Here is a 20,651-nt window from a genome sequence, read left to right as displayed (position 1 = left end):
TTTCCAATGTGAACTATTAAAGAGGTCTTTCATAATTCTTACCTGAAGCGGCACATCACCAAGCGGAGCACAGTATTGTAAGTGCTAACAGCCTCCACTTCTAGTTGTATAATTATCTTTCCAAGATAATCTTTCTCTTCAATTTGCTCCCCTAATCAAGTCACATTGTTTCAAAAACAATTTTACTTAATACTTGTCCTCTCCACATTAATGTACGTCCTCACTCCACCCCCAATATCCTAGAGCGTTTATACCATCAACAAACTGTCCAACATTTCGCTAATTTTCTCTGATAACAAACCACTCAGACCACAGTCATTCTCTTCATGGACTGCTGGCTGAAGCCTGGGAGCCAGGTGCTTATCACAGCCAGCTGGGAGTCAGCGGAAAAGAACTTACCGCAGAGGCTAATACAAGGCATTTTTGTGAAGAAGAAAAAAATTCCTTTCTTTAAAGCTACGAGCAATGCATAAAAGGGAAAGTACGAACATCAACAAGTATATTCTACCTGTAATGGTATCTTGTGGGCTGTTTATTATTAAAGAATATTAAATTGAATATAAGTGGAAACAAAAAAAATTGAAACTGCATTATAAGGCTGATGAAAGTAGGATTTCTTTCTCACCTGACAAAGACCCAGGTTCTCCCTCCATTGATAGGACACCACCTACCGTAGGAGCGTGGATCCGCAGAACACAGAGCGAGCAAGTCTGAAATAACGAAGGGGTCAGCACGCACATTTTGAAAACGGATGTATACTGCTGATCCGTGTCCTTGCAGGACCCCGATTTAAGATTATGTGTCTTTACTAAGCACGTCATAACAAATGGGCTGTGCCTATACTTCTAATCCCATTTATTGCCACAGAAGTCCCATCTTTCTATAAAACATGACAAAACTACTCTACTTTTTACAGGCAGTCTCATGGGCACACAGTTGTGTTTAACAGACTTGGTATATTCACGACCATGATTACATCCTTGGCCTTAAAAATGCCAATGAGCATACAACTGAAGATTTTAAAACTTGTGGCTCACAGTGACCCTGAAATAGAGCAGAATGGCCCATAGGGCTTCCCAAGTTGTAATCTTTTCAGGAACAACAGATCATCACATCTTTCCTTCCATGAAGCAGCTAAGTGGGTTTGAATGCTGACCTTCAGTTAGCACCTGTCTGAGCCACTAGGGTTGCGCTGGGTTAGTCAAATCAACAGCACAGAATCACCACCACCACCACCACCAGTCCTAAAATGGAAATCTTAAGAGCAGTATTTAGGCCATGGCTCCTATTTAAAGCACTACACAACAAAGTGAGTTTACATCACCCTTTTATTTCAGTTAGAAATAATACAATTCCACAGGGTAAATCATCAATAAATAATGGTGTTTAATCCTTAAACATAAAAATCCCAACTCTTTGGCATCTGACAGGATTCTATTTCTTGTCAAACTAATGTATAGATATAGTTAATCTTAGTGATCATTTGTCAATACACTATGTTACAAAGGTGCAATTTACGTTCAAATATACAACGGCCAAAAATTTCTAGCCCATCAAGAAATCTGATCAACTCTAAAACAAGGGGCCAATTTGTCTCAATGAAAATATAATAAATGTTGATTAAGAGAGTTCCTAGGATTTTCTAATACTTATTCTGCTCTAAATGGAGCTTGTCCTTCATTCTGGCTAAAGAAAAGTCACAATTACACCAAGAAATGACCCACTCTTTAATTAAAAGGTGTTCTTATTTCATAAGCAAGACTGTTAATACCTAAGAAACTCCCAGCTCCCAGCAGAAAAAATTTAGATGAACAATTTTATGCTGCCAGAAACAATTCAATAATAAATTGCACCTTCAAGAGTCAAAAAAGAAAAATAGAAACTTTTACAAAATGTAAGTTACATACATTTTCCCCCTCAAAATATATTCAAGAATAGTTAGCTGTATTTGTTACTAAAGCCAGGGCATTGTTCCTTTAGCAACAAATTAAACCAGTGCAATTGACATAAATGTTTAAGTAATCCAGGATTAACCCATTAAAACTGTAGAAGCACTTTAGGCTCATATACTAATCCTAGAAACTGGAATTTCAATGAGTGCTTGCACAGAAAAAAAATGGGAATGGCCTGATGTCATGCTGAATGGTAACATTTCATACTTTAAGCATTCGATAGTAGAAATCATGAGTTCATCTATTAAAATTCTTTTCATTTACAGAACATTCAGATGCAAACAGTATTATGCCTATAATCCAGTTAAGAGAATCCTTTCCATATTAAAGTTCCAGATGAATTTTAAATTAGAAAATAAGCACTAAGGAAACTTTTCCCAACTTATGAAAACTTCATGTTGGAAACTTTCTGGAAAAGCTTCCCCCGTCCCCCCAATCATTGTAAAATAAATACTTTGTATCCCAAATTTAATTTTATTAAGACACACTTTAATAATGCTTATAAAGAAATATTTTACAAACATAGAGAAGATCGATTAACTTTCCATGCGGAAATTAAAAAATTCATTGCTCAATAATATTGAGGCAGTGAAGAAAGATTATTATCTTGTCAATCTGAAATGTTAATTTTTCAGTGCAAAACCAGTTATAAAATATTTAAACTCAATATTTAAAAATAAAAAGTGGTCCAATTCAGCAATGTTCAAGTTCTCAATTTCATAAAACAAATCATTACATACATTTTATAGTAAAATACAGAGATTAAAGAAGTACTTGAGTACTTAAGATATAAATTTCTAATGAATCATACCAAGTCAGCAACAACCAAGCAGTTAACATTCCCAATCTGAGTGTCTGAACCATAAAGACATATCACTGCCACAGAGCCTTGGCGCCAGCTAAAAAGCTATACAAACTAATGGTCAACATTCTGTTTTCTTTGTAGTTCGTGCTCTAAAATGATTTCCCCCAAGTACCTGTGACTTCATTTCTGTATTCAAATTTGAGTCAAACAACTGTTACGTTCCAGGAACACTTAGCTGATGTAACCATCTGTAATGTGAAGAGTCATGTACAGAGAGCACTGCAGTGGATTTTCTAGCCAAGTGTAGGCTGACCTAAATTGATTTAAACTCTCTGCCAAGTCATTCATGTATTATTCCTAGCAAACACCCGGTCCCCTCTAAGGGTTAGGTGTTGAAGCTGGTACTGCAGCACTTCTGTGTCAGCTGGCTCCTTGATGTTCATTTTGTCTAGATTGAGGTAGTCCAGGGATTTGGAGTGAGCCCTCTTACCTTTAAGAAGACAAAGAGGCAGAGGCCCATGGAGGGCTTTATAAGGTTCATAAGGTAAAGATTTAGTGCACTTGTCTCCTGAGCTGGGCATGCGCCTTCGCCTCCTGCCATTGACCGCTGGAATTTCGTATGGCTGGTAGTACCTACTTCTGGTTTTACACAAGCGAGAGGAACGTGCTAGTCCTGCATCGAGCTGTTTGGACCGCAAGGAAGGCAGGGCTTCTCCCTTACTCTCGTCACCTCCCGTGCGCTTCTGCGCTAACTTCAGGAGTTCCTCTCCAGTTGTGAAGCCAACCAAATAGTTGGAGTCCATGTGGAGGATCTGGTAGCCTGAAACAGTCCGACGCATCGGTGAGCACGGTGTGCTGGAGCAGCGGGGTTTTTCAGCCTCTGCCTTTCCCGGTGAGTTCGCCTCAGCCACAGGTAAGGGCAGGGTAGCCAGTGTATTTCTGGACTCTCCATTAATATCTACTTCCATTTTAGGCATCAATCTACTCTCTCCTAAAAGTAAAAACAAACCAAAAAAAATACACAGATTAGAAAAGTGCAATGCCCAGAATCTTCGGCAAAGCTGTACCTTTGACAACTCAAAGGCAGGTTAGCAAAGATCTGAAGTACTACTTAAAAGTTCAGATGGTGAAACAAAGAGAAAATTCCAATGTGTTTGCAAATGCAGGGTTCTAATCAGTTATGAAAAGTTTATTCCTTGGTGCAATATTAAATGAATTACAATACAGACTTCAGCACTAAGTAAATTAAAATAACATGCTTAGTTTCATTGAAGTATTAAACTCCACAAAGAATTTCCAACTTGAAAACTAAAGTCATTATTGTTTTTCTTCATAATTTAAGCTCTTCACACTTCACACTTATATACCTTTGTAACTGTGTTTAAAGGTAAATAATAAAAGCTGATCTACTTCTGGGAGGAGGGTAGGGAATTCAATTTACACTTAAAAAATGTTTTTGAGGTAGGGCGGAATCTTAAGGTGGTTTCTCCCAGTGGAAATGTCCCATTTCCATATCAACAACCAATCACCGACACTAAACAATTGAGTGGTATAACAGTTCATCCTGAATCCAACAAATCATGTATCTTTTAATATTAAAGATATATGTAAAATATCTGATGTAATTTTATCCAGCTATTTACATAAAACATACCATTGATTTTTAAAAAAAACAACTTTTGCAATAACTAAGACATTCCACCTTGGGACAGTCTAATAGGCAGAAGGACATTTCAAAGTAATGATTGGTATTGTTCATTACAATTATCACATCACATAACTTGAAAACATCACTGAGCAGGAACACAATAACAGCCAAGTTAAGTTGTAGATAAATCAAATTTTGGAAAATACTTTTCTAAGTGAGTTGTAGTATCAATGTCATTTCTGAAAAAAAACAAACTTTATTTCAAAGTGATTTTTTTTTTATATAAAAGCAATCCCAGGGAGGCCACTTGTTGTGATTCAGTTAGGGGCAATGAAAGCAGTATGAACACATGTTTTAGGACTATAGTCACAACAATGAACACTTAAAAAGAGGGGTTGGGGGAGCTCTTGCCCTCGATCAGGTTTCTAGATGGACACACTTTGTGGCAGAGTAATGCTACCTCCTGTCAGCATGATCCGTCCTAGCTGTTTTCTTGACTTTGCTTTGGAATGAATCTTTTCTGCATCATCTAATGCAAGGTTCACACTCACCAAAGCCTATGAGACAGCTCTCTAGCCGCATATTCACTTGCTCATTAGCCACACCTGACTCTGGGATCTGTTCTGCAAGATCTGAATATGAGGTTGATGGGCTGCAGCACCGCCACCTTGTGCACTTTCTGGCCGTGGCCACGGTATGCCATTGTGGAAGCTCAGAGAGACCACCCTTCACAAAGTAATTTTCGACTGGAAGTAGATGATGTTTAATCTATCTCATATTGCTAACCAAAATGCTATCGGGTAATAACAGATTTTCTTATATGAAAACTATCCTGAAAAGACTTAACATATTAAGGAACTCTTATGAACCTTTCATAAAGACAACATTCATTTCCTAATTCAAGGATATTGTGAAGTCTTCCCATTAACTTAAAATAAAAATAAATAGAAAGCTACTGGGAAAGAACAGGACTTATCTCTTCACTTGTATGCTACACTTTCCATAAAAAAACAACAACAATTGAGACACAACGCAGGGACGGCGGTTGTGCGTGCGTCAGTGGCGCGCGCCGTGGGAAACCTGACAAGCCGCCCAGCCGCTTGCATGCTGTCTTTTAGGTGTCCCTATTGCATATGACAACATCAAAGTAGTGGGTGAGCTGGGAGATATTTATGATGATCAAGGACACATTCATCTTAACATTGAAGCAGATTTTGTTATTTTCTGCCCTGAACCAGGACAAAAACTTGTGGGCACAGTTAATAAAGTGTCTTCCAGCCACATCGGCTGCTTAGTACATGGTTGTTTCAATGTCTCTATCCCTAAACCGGAGCAGATGCCACCTGAGCAGTGGCAAACCCTGGAGATAAACGTGGGAGATGACCTTGAATTTGAAGTGTTTCGCTTAGACTCTGATGCTGCTGGAGTCTTTCGCATTCGAGGAAAACTACACATGGCCAGTTTGCAAGCCAAGTGTTCTCACGTTTCTGAAGAAGCAACAGAAACCACCACTGAAGAAACTATTGGAAATCCTCCAAAGAAAAAGCAGCAGCACCTAGAAACGTGCAGAGTGGACGAGGGTGCGACAGAGCTGGTGGCTGTCTTGGTACAGCGGGAAAGAGGGCTGCAGACTGATGGCAGTGCCAATGGCCTCGGTGGGGAGGAGCCCCAGGAGAAGAGGAAGCACTGTGAAGATCAGGACCCAGACCCTGTTTTCCCAGGCAGTGACTCCAGCGGCTACCAAAGCGACCACAAGGAGACAAAGAAGAAACGAAAACACCGCGAGGAGGCAGCGCTTCCCCCCACTTTGGAACCCTCGCCTAAAAAGAAACGGAAAACGTAATCTGCTTAACTGCATTTTAAACACAGTCCACTTTTTAATTTGATCATCTCACAGTAGATGAATAAATGTTTTGAATGATGTGAAATGCATATGTGTTTCACATAATTTTTGGAAACATTTGATTTCGAGGTGTGCGTATGCGTTAAAATTATGAAACCCATCCCTAAAGGATTTTAGGGATATTAAAGTGCCAATTTGTTATATAAGAATAAAAAATGAAGCTGTTCTTAAAAAAAAAACAATTGACACTGATCAAGATGTTATCAGACCCGATACTATACTCTGCAAATTTTTCTAATTTCTTATTTCAATTTAAGCTCAAATTATCAAATTCCTTTAACTGTCTACAGGGAATAGCATTATGACATACCACTCTGCATTTATCATCACAATTAAGTTCCAAAGCCCAGATCACTTTCAGAAATGCAATACTATGAGAAGAAAAACATGCAGCACGGCATCCCATCTTACAATGGAGGACCCTGACCGCCAAACTACTAAGAACCATGGCCCAGCCAAGCTGGCACATTGCATTAATCATGTGTTCAGCTTACCTCACACCTCAGGACTCATTACTGCTAGACATATGTCACTGATGCACAAAATAGTCCACCAGATTTTTTGTATATTTGTAAACGTGAAATGTCAGATAACAAGACAGTTGATACGTGCTGAGTGTGTCGTGCAGTGAATTATTTAACATGGCTCTTTATATTGATCACATTCCTTGTAACTACAAGTGATTGTTTCCTGGTGGGGCTGCAAAGGAGATGGTAGGGAAAGAAGTTGACAGCTTTGGAAGATTCAGCTGAGAATGATTTTTAACAGAGTTCCTTGTGACTGCCATCCTGCTAAGTATAAAACAGGCCATTTAAGAAGTAGGAAGGTAGGATCTCATTACTAGCAAGAAAGTAGAGCAAAGAATGGAGTGCATCCTTCGGACCCTGAATCACCTGTGCACTGAACTTCCTTGATCAAGGATATAGCCTTGACACCAGTGACCGAGGAGCAGCTGCAGAACCTAGAGTCAGAGCAAGAGACACGATGGACTTCTCAGTCCCACAGAATAAGCAAGCTGAGTTCCTAGCAGTTCCAGGAGGCTGGCTTCAGGACTGGACTGTGTGCCTCCGGGCACTTAATTATGAGTTAGCTATGCTTGCTGACTCATGGAGATAGAGCAGCTAGAATTGAGTACCTTCAGGCTGAGTCTCCTGACAGAGTGGCGTGCCCTTTGGGCATTTATTGACAGCTTTAAAGAGCTCTGTAACATTACTCCAGCAAGGCAGATTCCAAGGGCTTGTACAGCAGGGAGGCTGAAGACCAGAGAGAGGCCAGACTTCCGACATGGCTAAGTGGCTGTCCTATCTGAATAATTTCATCCTGAGCATGTGTAATGTGTTAGGTTTCTTAATAACCCCCATGATTTTGAGTGTAGTCTGTGAGTTCTGTGTGGGCATTGCAATGAATTATCAAACCTTGCCCACACACTAAAAAGGGGTGATGGGGTGGGGTCAGGGTGGGGGGAGGACAGGTGGTGTGAGCATTAGCAAGGAAGGTGAATGGTACAGGCGTGCCTGACCTCAACGTCATAGGAATCGGCCTTGTGCTGGTGCAGATGTGAAGTTCTCTGGCCCTCTCAGGAAGTTAGAGGTCAGACATCATCCCTGCATCATTCTTCTTAAAGGTGTATTATATTTACAAGGGTGTACATTAATGTCTGTACTTGATTGTATGCTTTGTTTCTCTACTGGCAGACTGAATACTGGGTGATTTAGAGCTCTTTTACGTATATGGAAAGCCGAAAAGCTTCTTAAGCTTCAGAAGGCCATAGGAAGCCTCACCAAATTCTTATGCCAACAAATGTTTACCCCAACCCAAAGGGAAAGCAATACTCGCTGACTACTTCTGTAGCCCAGGATGAGGGGACACAGTTAATGCTTCTACCCTACATAACCTTTACTCAGCTACAAGCAGGAACTGTTTTTCTGATACTTCATTCCGCAAGATGGGGAAGGAGGAAACAGCCAAGGTCATGGGGAAATGGCGTCTGTGGATGGTGCAAAAAGTGAATGCACTAAGTAACTTCTAAGCAAAACTTGGGAGGGCTGCCAAGTCTACCATGGTCCCAGAAGAAAGGCTTGACTACCTACTTCCAAAACATCAGCCATTGAAAACCTTACGGCGCACCCTTTTACGCTGACATGCCCACTGGAATCAGTTTGACAGCAACTGGTTAACTGTTATATAGAAGAAATGATACACAAAGAGACAGGGCATCACATTTAAGGAGTTACCAAGCCAAAGAGAGTCAAGTGAGACACTGAGTCTCTTCAAATTTGGCACACTTCATGAAAATCTATGGATTTCCATAAGCACCTACTGTATTCTCATTTGTCATATTAAAAACTTCTCAAAATTCATTCATTCAGAATCCACCAATTCTGAAACTGGAAAATGTTCAGAGTCTAAACTGAAATTCATTATTTTGCCTGAGTAAAAAAAACCCTGCTAAATGTGAATGCAAAAAATTTCAGTTAATATACATAAATATACATACATACACACACATTCATCATACACACTACCAGAGTAAATTCTGATTTATGTCCCCTCTCCCACCACCATGGGCAGGGCAGAATTCTGTGGGTTTCTGAAACTGTAACTCTTTACAGGAGTAGAAAGTTTCCTCTCCCTCCAGTGGAGCACCTGGTGGTTTGAAACTGCGTATCTTTTACGGTTAGAAGCCCAGTGTGTAACCCCTATGCCACCAGGGTGCATGAGTGTGCACACCACATGCGCACAAGAACTCATTTCTATGAACAGAAATTTGCAGCCACATCAGGTTCACCAAAAGTTTGTGGTTACACCAAGCCAATCTGGCTGGGATTTATGAATTATCAAACTTTCTAGTAAATGGAAGATAAAGGGTAACAAAGAGAAATATTTGAGAATAAGCAGAAACTGGATAAATTCTTTATGTTATCAATGCAATCTTGTTATATCCCAGGAAAATTATTAAAATGCTATCTTGTTGTTTGGTTTTCGTTGTTTTTTGAGTTTTGTTGCTGTTATTGTTCTTGTTGGTTTTGTTTTTTTGTATGACTACCAAAGTAAACCAGAGTTCATTACTCATGACCAACATATGGATTCTGGGTTCCCACTTTAATCTAGCACCAATTCAAGAACAGTGAATTCTGATAACATGGCCCTGCTCCATACTCCCCTTCATGAAGAGACTGCCGGAGGGAGATAAGGATGCTACAGCAAAGCATGGTGAGGAGAGCAGATAATGCACTGCTAACAACTGGAATAGTCTCTGGAGTCTTGAAGGCTTATATTCAAACAAGCAGCCATCTAAATGAGGCTTCAACTAAGTCCATATCGAACATGTACAAGCGCCTATGTGATCCAAAGATGACAATGACAAAATTCAAATGTGATGAAGGAAAGTATCAGAGCTTAAAATTGTGAACACCTAATAGAGGGACAGTTATGGAGGGACAATAGCAGGCCAAAATCCATCTGTAGAGTATCTAGTCAGATTAAGTCTCTGACAGATCCCCTCTGATAACAGGATAGGAACTCAAATAGCTCTACTATCGGAGATAATTGTAACCTTGATCACTATGGATTGAACCATGAAATGATACTTGGACAGTTCACCAACTTGACTCAACCTGTATTTGCTCTAGGCTTCAATATTTCTCACTTATTTCACAACAGAAATTTCTTCACTGGCTTTTTAATATTGTTGGTGGTCTTTTCTTCTTTATTCTTTATTTTCGTATTCTTATGATTTTCTTCTGTTTCATTTTGTTTTTGTTTCTGTTAGGTTTCAGTCTATGAAGCAAAGACGGAGTGGAGGCACAGAGACAACTGAAGCAATGGTTTATGGGAGGAGGAGATCTAAGGGGAATTGGGGAGCAAATAATGAATGCCGGAGAGGGAGGGAGCACTAGAACTGACTCTTCTTAAAGCGATATAACTATAGAAGTATATGTTTTGTGAAAGAAAACTACTTACAACAATAAACCCAAGTTGACCAATGGTCACCATGGGCGAAGGAGGAAGAGTTGTTGCTTAGGGGGCGTGGAGTTCATGTTGACGGTGGTGGAGAGATTTGGAAAAGGCTGGCAATAAAGGCTGCACAACACAGAGAGTATCATCAATGTCCCTGAATTACAGATGTAGAGGTTGGTGAACTGGACAATGTTTTGTTGAGCACATTTTGCCACAGTTAAAAAATTACACTAAAAGTATTGGCAGAAATTATACATCAGTAAGAAAATGATTACCTGGAAAATTAGAAGAGTTAGCAAAACTGGTAGAGAAAGTTACGAATGACAAAATTAGATGACGCATCAAATAGATCAGTACTGTCCAATGAGTATTTATGATCTATCTTTAGGTGGGTGGTGCCACAAACAGTTAAGCACTCAGCTGCTAACGTGCTTAGCCCAAAGTCTGGTGGTTTGAACTCACCCAGTCACTCTGCAGGGAAAGCACCTGGTGTCTGCTTCTATAATGATGAGAACCAAGAAAATTCTATGGTACAGGTCATGAGGGTCACTGTGAGTCAAAATGGATTTGACGGCACCTAATAAGTACATCTTCAGTTAAGTTTGCAGAGCCAACAGCACCATAACAATGACTCAGACAGGTCAGAAGCAGAACTCGCCTAGAGGATGGTTATGTACCTCTTCTAACTGGAGAAACAGGTATGAGTTAAGAGCTCAGGCACTTGAACCAAGCTGCCTGGAGTTCTGGACAGGTGGACAACGCATTGCTCAGGGTAAATATTAGCTAGCCAGAAAGGTATAGACACCATGTCTAATGTCCTCCAACAAAACTATTTAACGATCCCAGCGTGGAGTAGGGAACCAGTGGAGAGGTCTGGGAGGCTGGCCCCAGCACCATAAATTAAGTGGATTCCTGCCCCTCCCCCGAAAAGAATTTGTTCCAAAGGACGACATTGACTCTGCAGCTCCGGGAGATGAACATATCTGATCAGAGCACACGGGAGAAGATGAAGGGGCAGGAGGAGAGAGTGGTGCACAGCCTGGCCCACCAGGCCGTGATGATGATGTTCCTGAGTAGAGCAGCCAGTCCACAGAGAGAACATGGCTGGCCCCACTATGGGAAATGATGCCAATCAGTGACTAAGGGCAATACAGGAGACTGCACCGGAGACACAGTGTGGGAATTGCACCTGACCTGATCCCACCACACCGAGGCTAATCACTGGGGGAGTGCAGCAGAACAGCAAGGGAATGGAGTGGCAAGGTCCCCAGGGAATGCTGAAAGTAGACTTTGGGGCCAGGGCGTGGTGCCCCAACAAACTGGACTGGAAAACGCTCCTAAGGGTCAGCAAATGATCCCTGAACTAACTACAAGCTTTTCTCTTGTGAACTGTTTTGTTCTGTTCTTTGTCAGTGGTTTGTTTTTGTTGTTTTGTTGTCTGGTTGCATACTGTTGCTTTGTTTTCCTCTGTCTTGTTTTCGTGCATGTTAGTGTCTCCACAGGTCTGTCTGAATAGGACAGGCTGGATGAACTATCCGGAGGAAAAACAACGGGACCAACAGTTCCAGGGGGACTTGGGGTGGGGGGGTAGTGGGGGTAAGGAAGTGGTGTTAACAAACCCAGGGACAAGGGAAAAACATGGGACCCCAAATGGTAGAGAAGGGGGAGTGGCAGGCCTGGTGGGAAATGATCAAGGGTAAGGTTGCTTAGAGAAGAGGTATACTCTAGCCCAGGTGGCGACGAAGCATGGTAGTAGGGCAGGAGGAAAGTCAAGGGAGATGGAGGAAAGAACTAGGAGTCAAAGGGCATTCATGGAGGTCTAGACAAAGACATGTACATGCAAATATATATAGGAGGATGGGGAAATAGATCTATGTGTCTATATTTATAGGTCGAGTATTAAGGTGGCGGAAGGACCTTGGGCCTCTACTCAAACACTCCCTCAATGCATGAATACCTTCTTTTATTAAATTGGAACTCTATGATGCTCACTCTCCCGACACAACGGCTGGAGCCAAAGTGGGTGAACAAGTAAATGTGGTGAAGAAAGCTGATGGTGCCCGGCTATCAAAAGAGATAGTGACTGGGGTCTTAAAGGCTTGAAGATAAACAAGCGGCCATCTAGCTCAGAAGCAACAAAGTCCACATGGAAGAACACACCAGCCTGTGTGATCGAGTGGTCCCAAAGGGATCAGTTACCAGGCATCAAAGAACAAAAAATCATATCATTGACTGCACACCTCCATGATAGGATCACTGAAGACAAATGGGTGCACAAGCAAATGTGGTGAAGAAAGCTGATGGTGCCCGGCTATCAAAAGAGATAGTGTCTGGGGTCTTAAAGGCTTGAAGGTGAACAAGCGGCCATCTAGCTCAGAAGCAAAAAAGCCCACATGGAAGAAGCACACCGGCCAGTGCGATCACGAGGTGCCAAGGGACCAGGTATAAGGGATCATGCAAAAAAAAAAAAGATATAAGTGTGTGTGTGTATGTGTATATGTGTGTATATGTATACATGTATATGTATATATGTATATATATACCATATTAAATGAAGGGGGAAGTGCAGAGTGGAGACCCAAGGCCCAAGTGTCGGCCAATGGAGATCCCCTCATAGAGGGGTTTAGGAGAGGAGATGGGTTAATTAGGGTGCGAGGTAGTACCGATGAAGAACACAGCTTTCCCCCAGATCCTGGATGCTTCCTCCCCCCAACTACCATGATCCGAATCCTAGCTTGCAGGGCTGGATAGGACAGAGGCTGTACACTGGTACATATGAGGGCTGGAGGTACAGGGAATCCAGGGTGGATGATACCTTCAGGACCAAGGGTGTGAGGGACGATGCTGGGAGAGTGGAGGGTGAGTGGGTTGGAAAGGGGGAACTGATTACAAGGATCCACATGTGACCTCTTCCCTGGGAGAGGGACAGCAGAGAAGGGGGGAAGGGAGACTCCGGATAGGGCAAGATATGACAAAATAACGATGTATAAATTACCAAGGGCACATGAGGGAGGGGGCATAGGGGAGGGAGGGGAAAAAAAAAGAGGACCTGATGCAAGGGGCTTAAGTGGAGAGCAAATGCCTTGAGAATGATTGGGGCAGGGAATGTATGGATGTGCTTTATACAATTGATGTATGTATATGTATGAACTGTGATAAGAATTGTATGCGTCCCTAATAAAATGTAAAAAAAGAAAAAAAAAACAAAAACTATTTAACGGACTCCTGCAAAACAAGTCAACTCTCTCTGTAAAAATCCAATCCCACAGTATCTCTGAAATGAAACCGACAAAGGTTCATTTTAAATGTCACAGACAGCTGATATCTGCTTAACTTCTGATGAGCAATTCTAAAAACAGAAAATAGTTTGTACTTTCTATTTATAAAAGAATTTTTATAAAAGACCAGGACTTTTCCTCCAAACAATGTATAGTGTTAAGTTCAAAACAGAGTTTTTTTAAGGTATTTCTATCTGTCTCTGCTGTGTTTACAAGGATAGCTTCAGGTCCATACGCCCCTACAGTAACATGAATGGTGCTCCAGGAGACTCCACTGGCAAATGTTTCGGTTTCAGTGAGTGGAATGCTAAGTAGCACTCCTCCCATTCTTCAGTGTGATAGGACACAAAACTTTTTGTTATTAAATTCCTGAGAATTTCCTGACTAGGTAAGCATTGGTATAAGATCCTAAGAGAGGTAACAATCCATTTTCTCAGGGTAACTTTTAAGTAGGCAGAAGTGGTTTAGGTACTGTCCCGTCTGAAAGGGAGGAAGTCTATGTTCTAATTCTAGAATTCCATTTTTAAAAGATGATTCTAAAGACAGCAAATACCTCGCACCGTTTCAGAGTCAACAAACTATGTGTCATGTGGGTGTTGAATCTTTTCCACTGCACAATTTCTTATCAAGAAACGCAGCTGCTGTAACTATAACTGAGGACTGCTTCTTAAAAGGGTGCAATTTTCAAATTTCACCGGGAAAAAATTTGGCTCTGAGGCCTGTTATTTTAATGTCTCTTCAGGAATCAGCATACTGTCTCATGCTCTAAAAGAAACCATGTGTCTAAAGAGTGCACTGCCAAGATAAACCATGATACAGCACTCTTGTAAATATTATTGTAGCTTTGTGTAATAAGCACCCCCTATATCAATAAGAATAAAGTCTCAAATCAAGAAAGTAGGTCCAATGCTAATTTCTATATTCCAGAAGACTAAAAATCAGAGACCTATTTTAAGGGCATTGCTTCCATGAATGCCTTTCAAATGAGTTTAAAACAAAAATAAAAACTGGTAACATAGAAAATACTTTAATGCTATAATAACAAAAGCAAACCTTTCTGTGGATATTAGACTCTAAAACAGAAGAGGAAAGGGGAAAAAGAAAAAAGGAAAGTCAACTTCTAATTGAAGTTTACTTTTCAAAATGACGCCTGTGCTTGTCAAGCCTGGTCAGGCCCTTTACTCCCAGCTACCCCCCGTGACAGGGTAGATCTGCCTTATTTGGGTTTCTAGGGTTTAATCTTCACAAGATCAAACGACCAGCCTTGTTCTTCTCAAGCGTCTCAAGATGAGTTCAAACATCAACTTTTCATATAGGAGCTGAGTGCTTAACCATTGCACTACCAAGGTTCTTTAAATGATACCTAAAATCTCTACCATAGAGTCAGCTTCTGATTCATAGTGACCCTATAAAGACAAATTAGAACTGCCCCTTTGAGTTTCCAAGGCTATAATTCTATTGGAGCAGAAATCTCGGAGTGCCTGGTGGGTTCAAATTGTCCACCTTGCAAAGCACACCCCATGGATCTCTACAACTGCTACTGCTGCGGCTGCTTCTCCTCCTCCCCCTTCTCCTCCTCCCCCTTCTCCTCCTCCCCCTTCTCCTCCTCCCGGCTGTGAGTCGGTGCCGACTCATAAGGACACTACAGGACTACACCAAGGGTCTTTAATATCAAGTTTTCCTATCACTCAATCAGTAACAACAGGAGGGGAATAGAAAAACTTGGCAATGTATTCATAGATGATATCCTATCTCTTTGAAGTACATGGTTTCAAAACTTGACAACAGTAGACAGGTAAAAGTTACATATACCAGAAAAAGATAGAGAGAGCACGTTTTTAAAGTGTCAGTGTAGTAAGCAATTGTGAATTCCTACTCCAACCCAGTACTCTGGCTGAGACTAAAGCAAGATGGTCCAAGTCATTAACATGTGTGTAAGGGAGGTAGCCTGGTGCACCAGCAGGAGCCCCATTCCAAACCCTGCGAACCTTATGGAATTCGTGCAGCTATGAACACCCTCCCCAAGGTCAAACTTCCTACTTGGTAAAATATAACCTATATGCTCCTTCAATATGTTCTGATAATAGCTGATAAGGTTCCCAACTACTATACAAAGAATTCTTTCTGCAAAACACACACCTAACATCTGTATGTCACTGAAGGAATTCAAAGGATTAATTGCTTCACTAGATTTCATATATGTGGGTTCAGTTACGGATCATTGCCATGTCTATATCTTCTTTGAAAAGAATAAAAAGTTCCCCACAAAGTTGAATTAGCTCCAAGATACCTCACCATACTACTCACCATAGCCAGAGTCAGTGACACAATTCAGAAAATAAGATTTCTACAAGAAATTGCAGGTGACTCAAAGAAGCTGTGCTTTTTTGAATTTTGACAGCAATAACCATAACATTTTTAAATTTTTCATTTTTAAACAAATATGTTAACTTGTGTAAATAAAAATTAAATCCCAACTCACTGCCATTAAGTGGATTCCAACTCATGGTTCCCCCACAGGACAGGACAGAACTATCTCTGCAGGTTGCTGAGAATGGAACTCTCTACAAGTGTAGACAGCTTGTCTTTCTACCAAAAAATTAAATATATTTTTTAAAACATACACTCCAAATGTTGGTTTTCCTTCCAAGTAAAGGAAGATAAATTTATACCATATAAATTAAAACACTGCCTTCGAGTCAATTTTAGCTCACAGTAACTCTACAGGTCAGGGTAGAACTACCTCTGTGGGTTTCAGACTATGAATCATGACAAGAGTAGAGTGACTCACCTTTCGTTCATGGAGCTGCTGGTGGTTTTGAGTTGCTGACTCTATGTTTAGCAGCTGAGCACATAAACCACTATGCCACCAGGGTTCCAAGCTTATACAGCTTGGCTATGAAAAGTTTAAAATGCTGGAGCTTGCCGAGTACAGCAAGCAAACATGAATTCTCCAAAGGCACCATTTTGACTGACACTAAAGCAAATAGGCTCAACCCGTAACACATGTGTATGGGAACCTGGTGTACCAGGATGAGCTCATGTGAAAGACTGCAACCTGGATGGAATCTGATCAGCTTTGAACCCTCTCCAAGACGCTATGCTTCCTTTTGGAACAAACAGCAATATTTTGAAAATATAACTTGTATGCCTTCGCTCTTTCGACAAGCTCTGAAAATAGCTGGTAAGTTTCACAAATGCTATACAAAGCAGAATTCTTTTGGAGAAGCATTGCATTCTGGGGCTTCCCTCCCCTCTACTTCAGGCTTATCAAATAAATTCACTCCCAGTAATCAAAAAACTACTCCATATGTGCACTCAAACTGTTTTTAGCAACACAGACCAAATACCATGTTTTTTTTAAGAAGACAGCATAACTGTCTTATTATTAACTATATAGAACAAAATGTCATCATGTCAACAAAATCCATCTCAAGGGAATTTGAAACTAGTCATTCAGATAGAGCAAAAATCCATGGGAAATGTGGTCTCCCAAGTATAACTATTAGCAGGCGAATGACAGGTCGAGCCTCTAGTTTCACAAGACAAGATCACCTATCGAGGCGCTCTAATTATCCCAAGAGAATACACAGCCAAAGGCAGGGGCTTGCCCAAAGCAGGTAGTCAGTGGCCCTGAGCTCACCTGGCTCCAAGTTTCAAATATGTGGTTCCCAAGATTGTCTGAATAGAATCACCAGTATTAAAAAAACTTTTGTCTGTGTTCCATCCTTCTATTTGTGATTTTACTGGTGGCTTGGCTTTAGAATAATTAAAAGATCCTCACCTGATTCTAATATGCAGGCAATTTGGGGGGATTTATCAGAGGGAACTTACAGAAAAATTTCACTCCTGTAAACTCCCTATCCTTTTAAAAAATCCATAATATTCCCTATGGTATCCATCATTTTGGGCTGCTTCCAGTACTGCTCACAACTTACCCATGAGGCCTCCTAATTTTTTGTTTCTAATCCGTGGTGGGCTGGAACTATCTGCTAATCACACTTGTTAAAAGTGGATAGGAAACAGAAGAAAATCTGTGCTGATGAGGATGGGGCTCCCTCATCTACATACACTTTGATAAACACAAGCAGTCCCTGGTTACAAACAAGATCCATTACTAAGTATGTCTTTAAGTCTAATTACAGGTTAGTCAGATCCGTTTCTTAATTAGACTTACTTGTTAAAGGACCCCCAGTGGTGTTATGGGCTAGGCATTGATTGGCCTACTAACCTGAGGGTCCACTCCAAGGTGGGAAGATAAAGTCTGTTTCCTCCTGTGATGATTTACAGCTTCATACCCTATGCAGGGTCCCTATGACTCAGAATTGCATTAATGGCAATAGATTTGGTTTCGGTTCCTGCAAGAATAGGATGGAAGCCCTTTCAGTGATTTAATAGGTGCAAGAATGCGTAGTGAAGGTAACTGATGAATTTGTTGAGCAGGGGTTGGGTTAGTTGTTGCAAATCAAAGACAAATTTACATAAACACAAAGGGCAAGGAGTAGTGGTAGGCTAAGTCTGATACTGTAACCTGGAAACTAACTATACTACTACAATTAGCTTCTTAGACATCACTAACAGTTACAAGTACTTTGTAAAATATTTTGGACTTTTTTGAGAAATGTAAATATATTGAACAACCCAGTAAGCCCAATTTATAAAGCAAAGCAACACCCCAGACTAGTTAGGAGAAATGAAAATATATGACCAGGCAGCTCATCACAAGCTGGAAACAATTCAATCAACAGAGGAACAGATAAACCTTGGTTTAATGGACTACCGACTAAACCTCAAAGAAGCAACTGAGAGTATGCTGAATGGCAGAAGCCAGACACACAAAAAGCTACATATTGTATATTCTCTCCCTGTGACATTCTGCACAGACAAAACTGTTGGGACAGAATGAGAACAATGTTAAGGATGGTTTGATAGTTAGGTTATGTGTCACTGTGGCTAGCTCAGTATCCTCAGTGGTTTGGCAGCTAAGGCCCAGTAAAACCCAGTCAGGTACCACAACGTAATCACTACCATAATGGGATCTGCTGTGAGCAGCCAATCAGTTGTAAAAAAAAAAAAATTAGAATAAAGGTACAATCTCCTTATTGAAAGAAGATTCCTTAGGAGTGTGGCCTAACTCCTTTTAGTGAACACTGGGGAAGCTTGCTTGTTTCTTGCTGGTTCTTTGGACTCGAGCCAATGGGCTGCTATACTGCCTGTCGATCCTGGAATCCATGAGTAGTCCACGATCTGACCTGCCAACCTTGAATGCATCCACCTCTGCATCCACAGCCTTCTTGCTTCAACTTCTTGCTTTCTGGTTCATCTTTCTGCTCACTGGTTTGCCAGACCCCAGAGTTATATTTGAATATTTAAAAGTCTCCTGCTTAACATCTGACCCACAGACTTAATCTGGACTGGATTTACCTTCTACAATTATGGTAATACATGTTCTTGATATAAATGTGTGTGTGTGTGTACCAACATTACTGGTTTTGCTTCTCTTGAGAACCCAGCCTAACACAAACTCGTGGAACTTGTTGAAGGAGGTGACAAAGACATCCTATCCTAACTACTGTAGTAGTCATTACACAAAAGGATGCATTTGTCAAAGCTCATTAAAATTATACATCTTAAAAAGGTAAACTGTACTGAATATGAATTATACTTCTGAGCATGACTTTAAAAAAGAGTGGAAAGGACCTGAACAGACAATTCACAAAGGATGAGCCCAAATGGCTAATCATCACACTGTTCTTGTTCACTAGCCATCTGGGAAGTACAAGTCAAGACAACCATGAGATACCATCTAACACCCATAACTGTAGCTCAGTTTTTAAAATTCGAGAACAATAAATGCTGGCGAGGGTATGAAGGAGAGATTGGAACTCTTATCCACCGCTAGTGGGCGTATAAACATGTACAACCACTATGGAAAGTGATCTGGTGATTCCTAAAATAGATGGCAATTTAAATATTGTGTGACCCATACAGCAATACCATTACTGAGCATATACCCAAAGAAAGAAGAAACAGATCACAAACAAGTATGCTCCCCATGTTCACTGCAGCACAGCTCACAAGAGCAAGAAATTGTAAACAGCCTACATTCCTAACAGTAGATAATTGGATAAAAAAAAGAAACTGATAAATACACATAATGGAATACTATACATCCCTAAAAATAATAGTACTGAAACTATGAAACACCTCTAAAATGTGAAGGGATCTAGTAAATCATAAAAGGAAATAACTGTAGGGACAAGCAACAGGATGAGCACAAGCTCAGGACTGCAGGGCAGCCAGTCTGCCTGGTGCCAATGAACCATACGCCATCCTGTCTAGGTATGTCTCTTGAAGGTCACTTTGGCTGAGGTTTCCTCAAGTCAGCTGGGCTCAAACTGTCGAGAGAGGGAAGGGATGTTGACCAGTTTGTGGTTACCATGCAAAGGTAAGAAGGCATCCCTATCAGAGGGATGAGGGATATGATTTGGAAAGTCAAGTCAGGAGAGGGGATAGTGTGGTAGTTATATAATCGTTTGTCAGTTTGAGGATTAAGAGTGTGGGGTGGAGTGTAGCCTGTCAATCAGATCCTAGTCAATGAGGCCTCTGTATGGGCATGGCCTACTCCTAAGAATTCTGGGAAATCCTGTATTTCTTCCTTGGAGGTGGGAGACACTTCTCTCTCTTGGTTCACTCCCTGGGAGACACTGCAGCTGACAAGACATGGAAGTATGCTAGGGCCCTGAGCTGGAGAAGACACATGGACTTACCCTGATGCAACCAGACCTCTGAAGCCGGAGAAGCCACATAGAGATCCCTGCCAACGCTGAAATGCTTACACCACAACTGGATCCAAAGACTTTCTACCCACTGGCCTGTGAATGTCCTGCATTCAGCGTCACTGCATGTGTTTCCTGAGTCTGAAGAGGACTTTACAGATTGGTATTGGACATATGGGCTTGGACTGGACTAGGTTGGGATACTTTCTCAAGGTAGAATTTAACCTTTATATAAAACTCTCTCTTATATACACACATTTCTATAGATTTGTTTCTCTAGTCTACCCAAACTAACACAGATAGGGAGCCGAAATATCTAGGACAGC

The 20,651-nt window shown here is 41.0% G+C and overlaps 1 protein-coding gene and 1 pseudogene across 3 annotated transcripts in view; one reads left to right on the top strand and one right to left on the bottom strand.

The window, feature by feature from the left end:
* Positions 1 to 1,314: 1,314 nt before the first annotated feature.
* MACIR (macrophage immunometabolism regulator) overlaps positions 1,315 to 20,651 on the bottom strand; it is a 31,514-nt gene continuing 12,177 nt past the window's right edge. For all 3 annotated transcript variants that reach the window (XM_075541357.1, XM_075541358.1, XM_075541359.1), the window contains one exon: positions 1,315 to 3,748. In XM_075541357.1, coding sequence (XP_075397472.1) covers positions 3,102 to 3,734 — 633 coding nt within the window. In that variant the 5' untranslated portion in view covers positions 3,735 to 3,748 and the 3' untranslated portion in view covers positions 1,315 to 3,101. The remainder of the gene's footprint in view (positions 3,749 to 20,651) is intronic.
* Positions 4,965 to 6,248, top strand: LOC142440054 (DNA-directed RNA polymerase I subunit RPA43 pseudogene; annotated as a pseudogene).

This window comes from Tenrec ecaudatus, chromosome 2 (assembly GCF_050624435.1).
Source record: "Tenrec ecaudatus isolate mTenEca1 chromosome 2, mTenEca1.hap1, whole genome shotgun sequence".
Taxonomy (NCBI): domain Eukaryota; kingdom Metazoa; phylum Chordata; class Mammalia; order Afrosoricida; family Tenrecidae; genus Tenrec; species Tenrec ecaudatus.
Note: the sequence above shows the minus strand (reverse complement) of the source record. Positions and strands in the feature narration are given on the sequence as shown.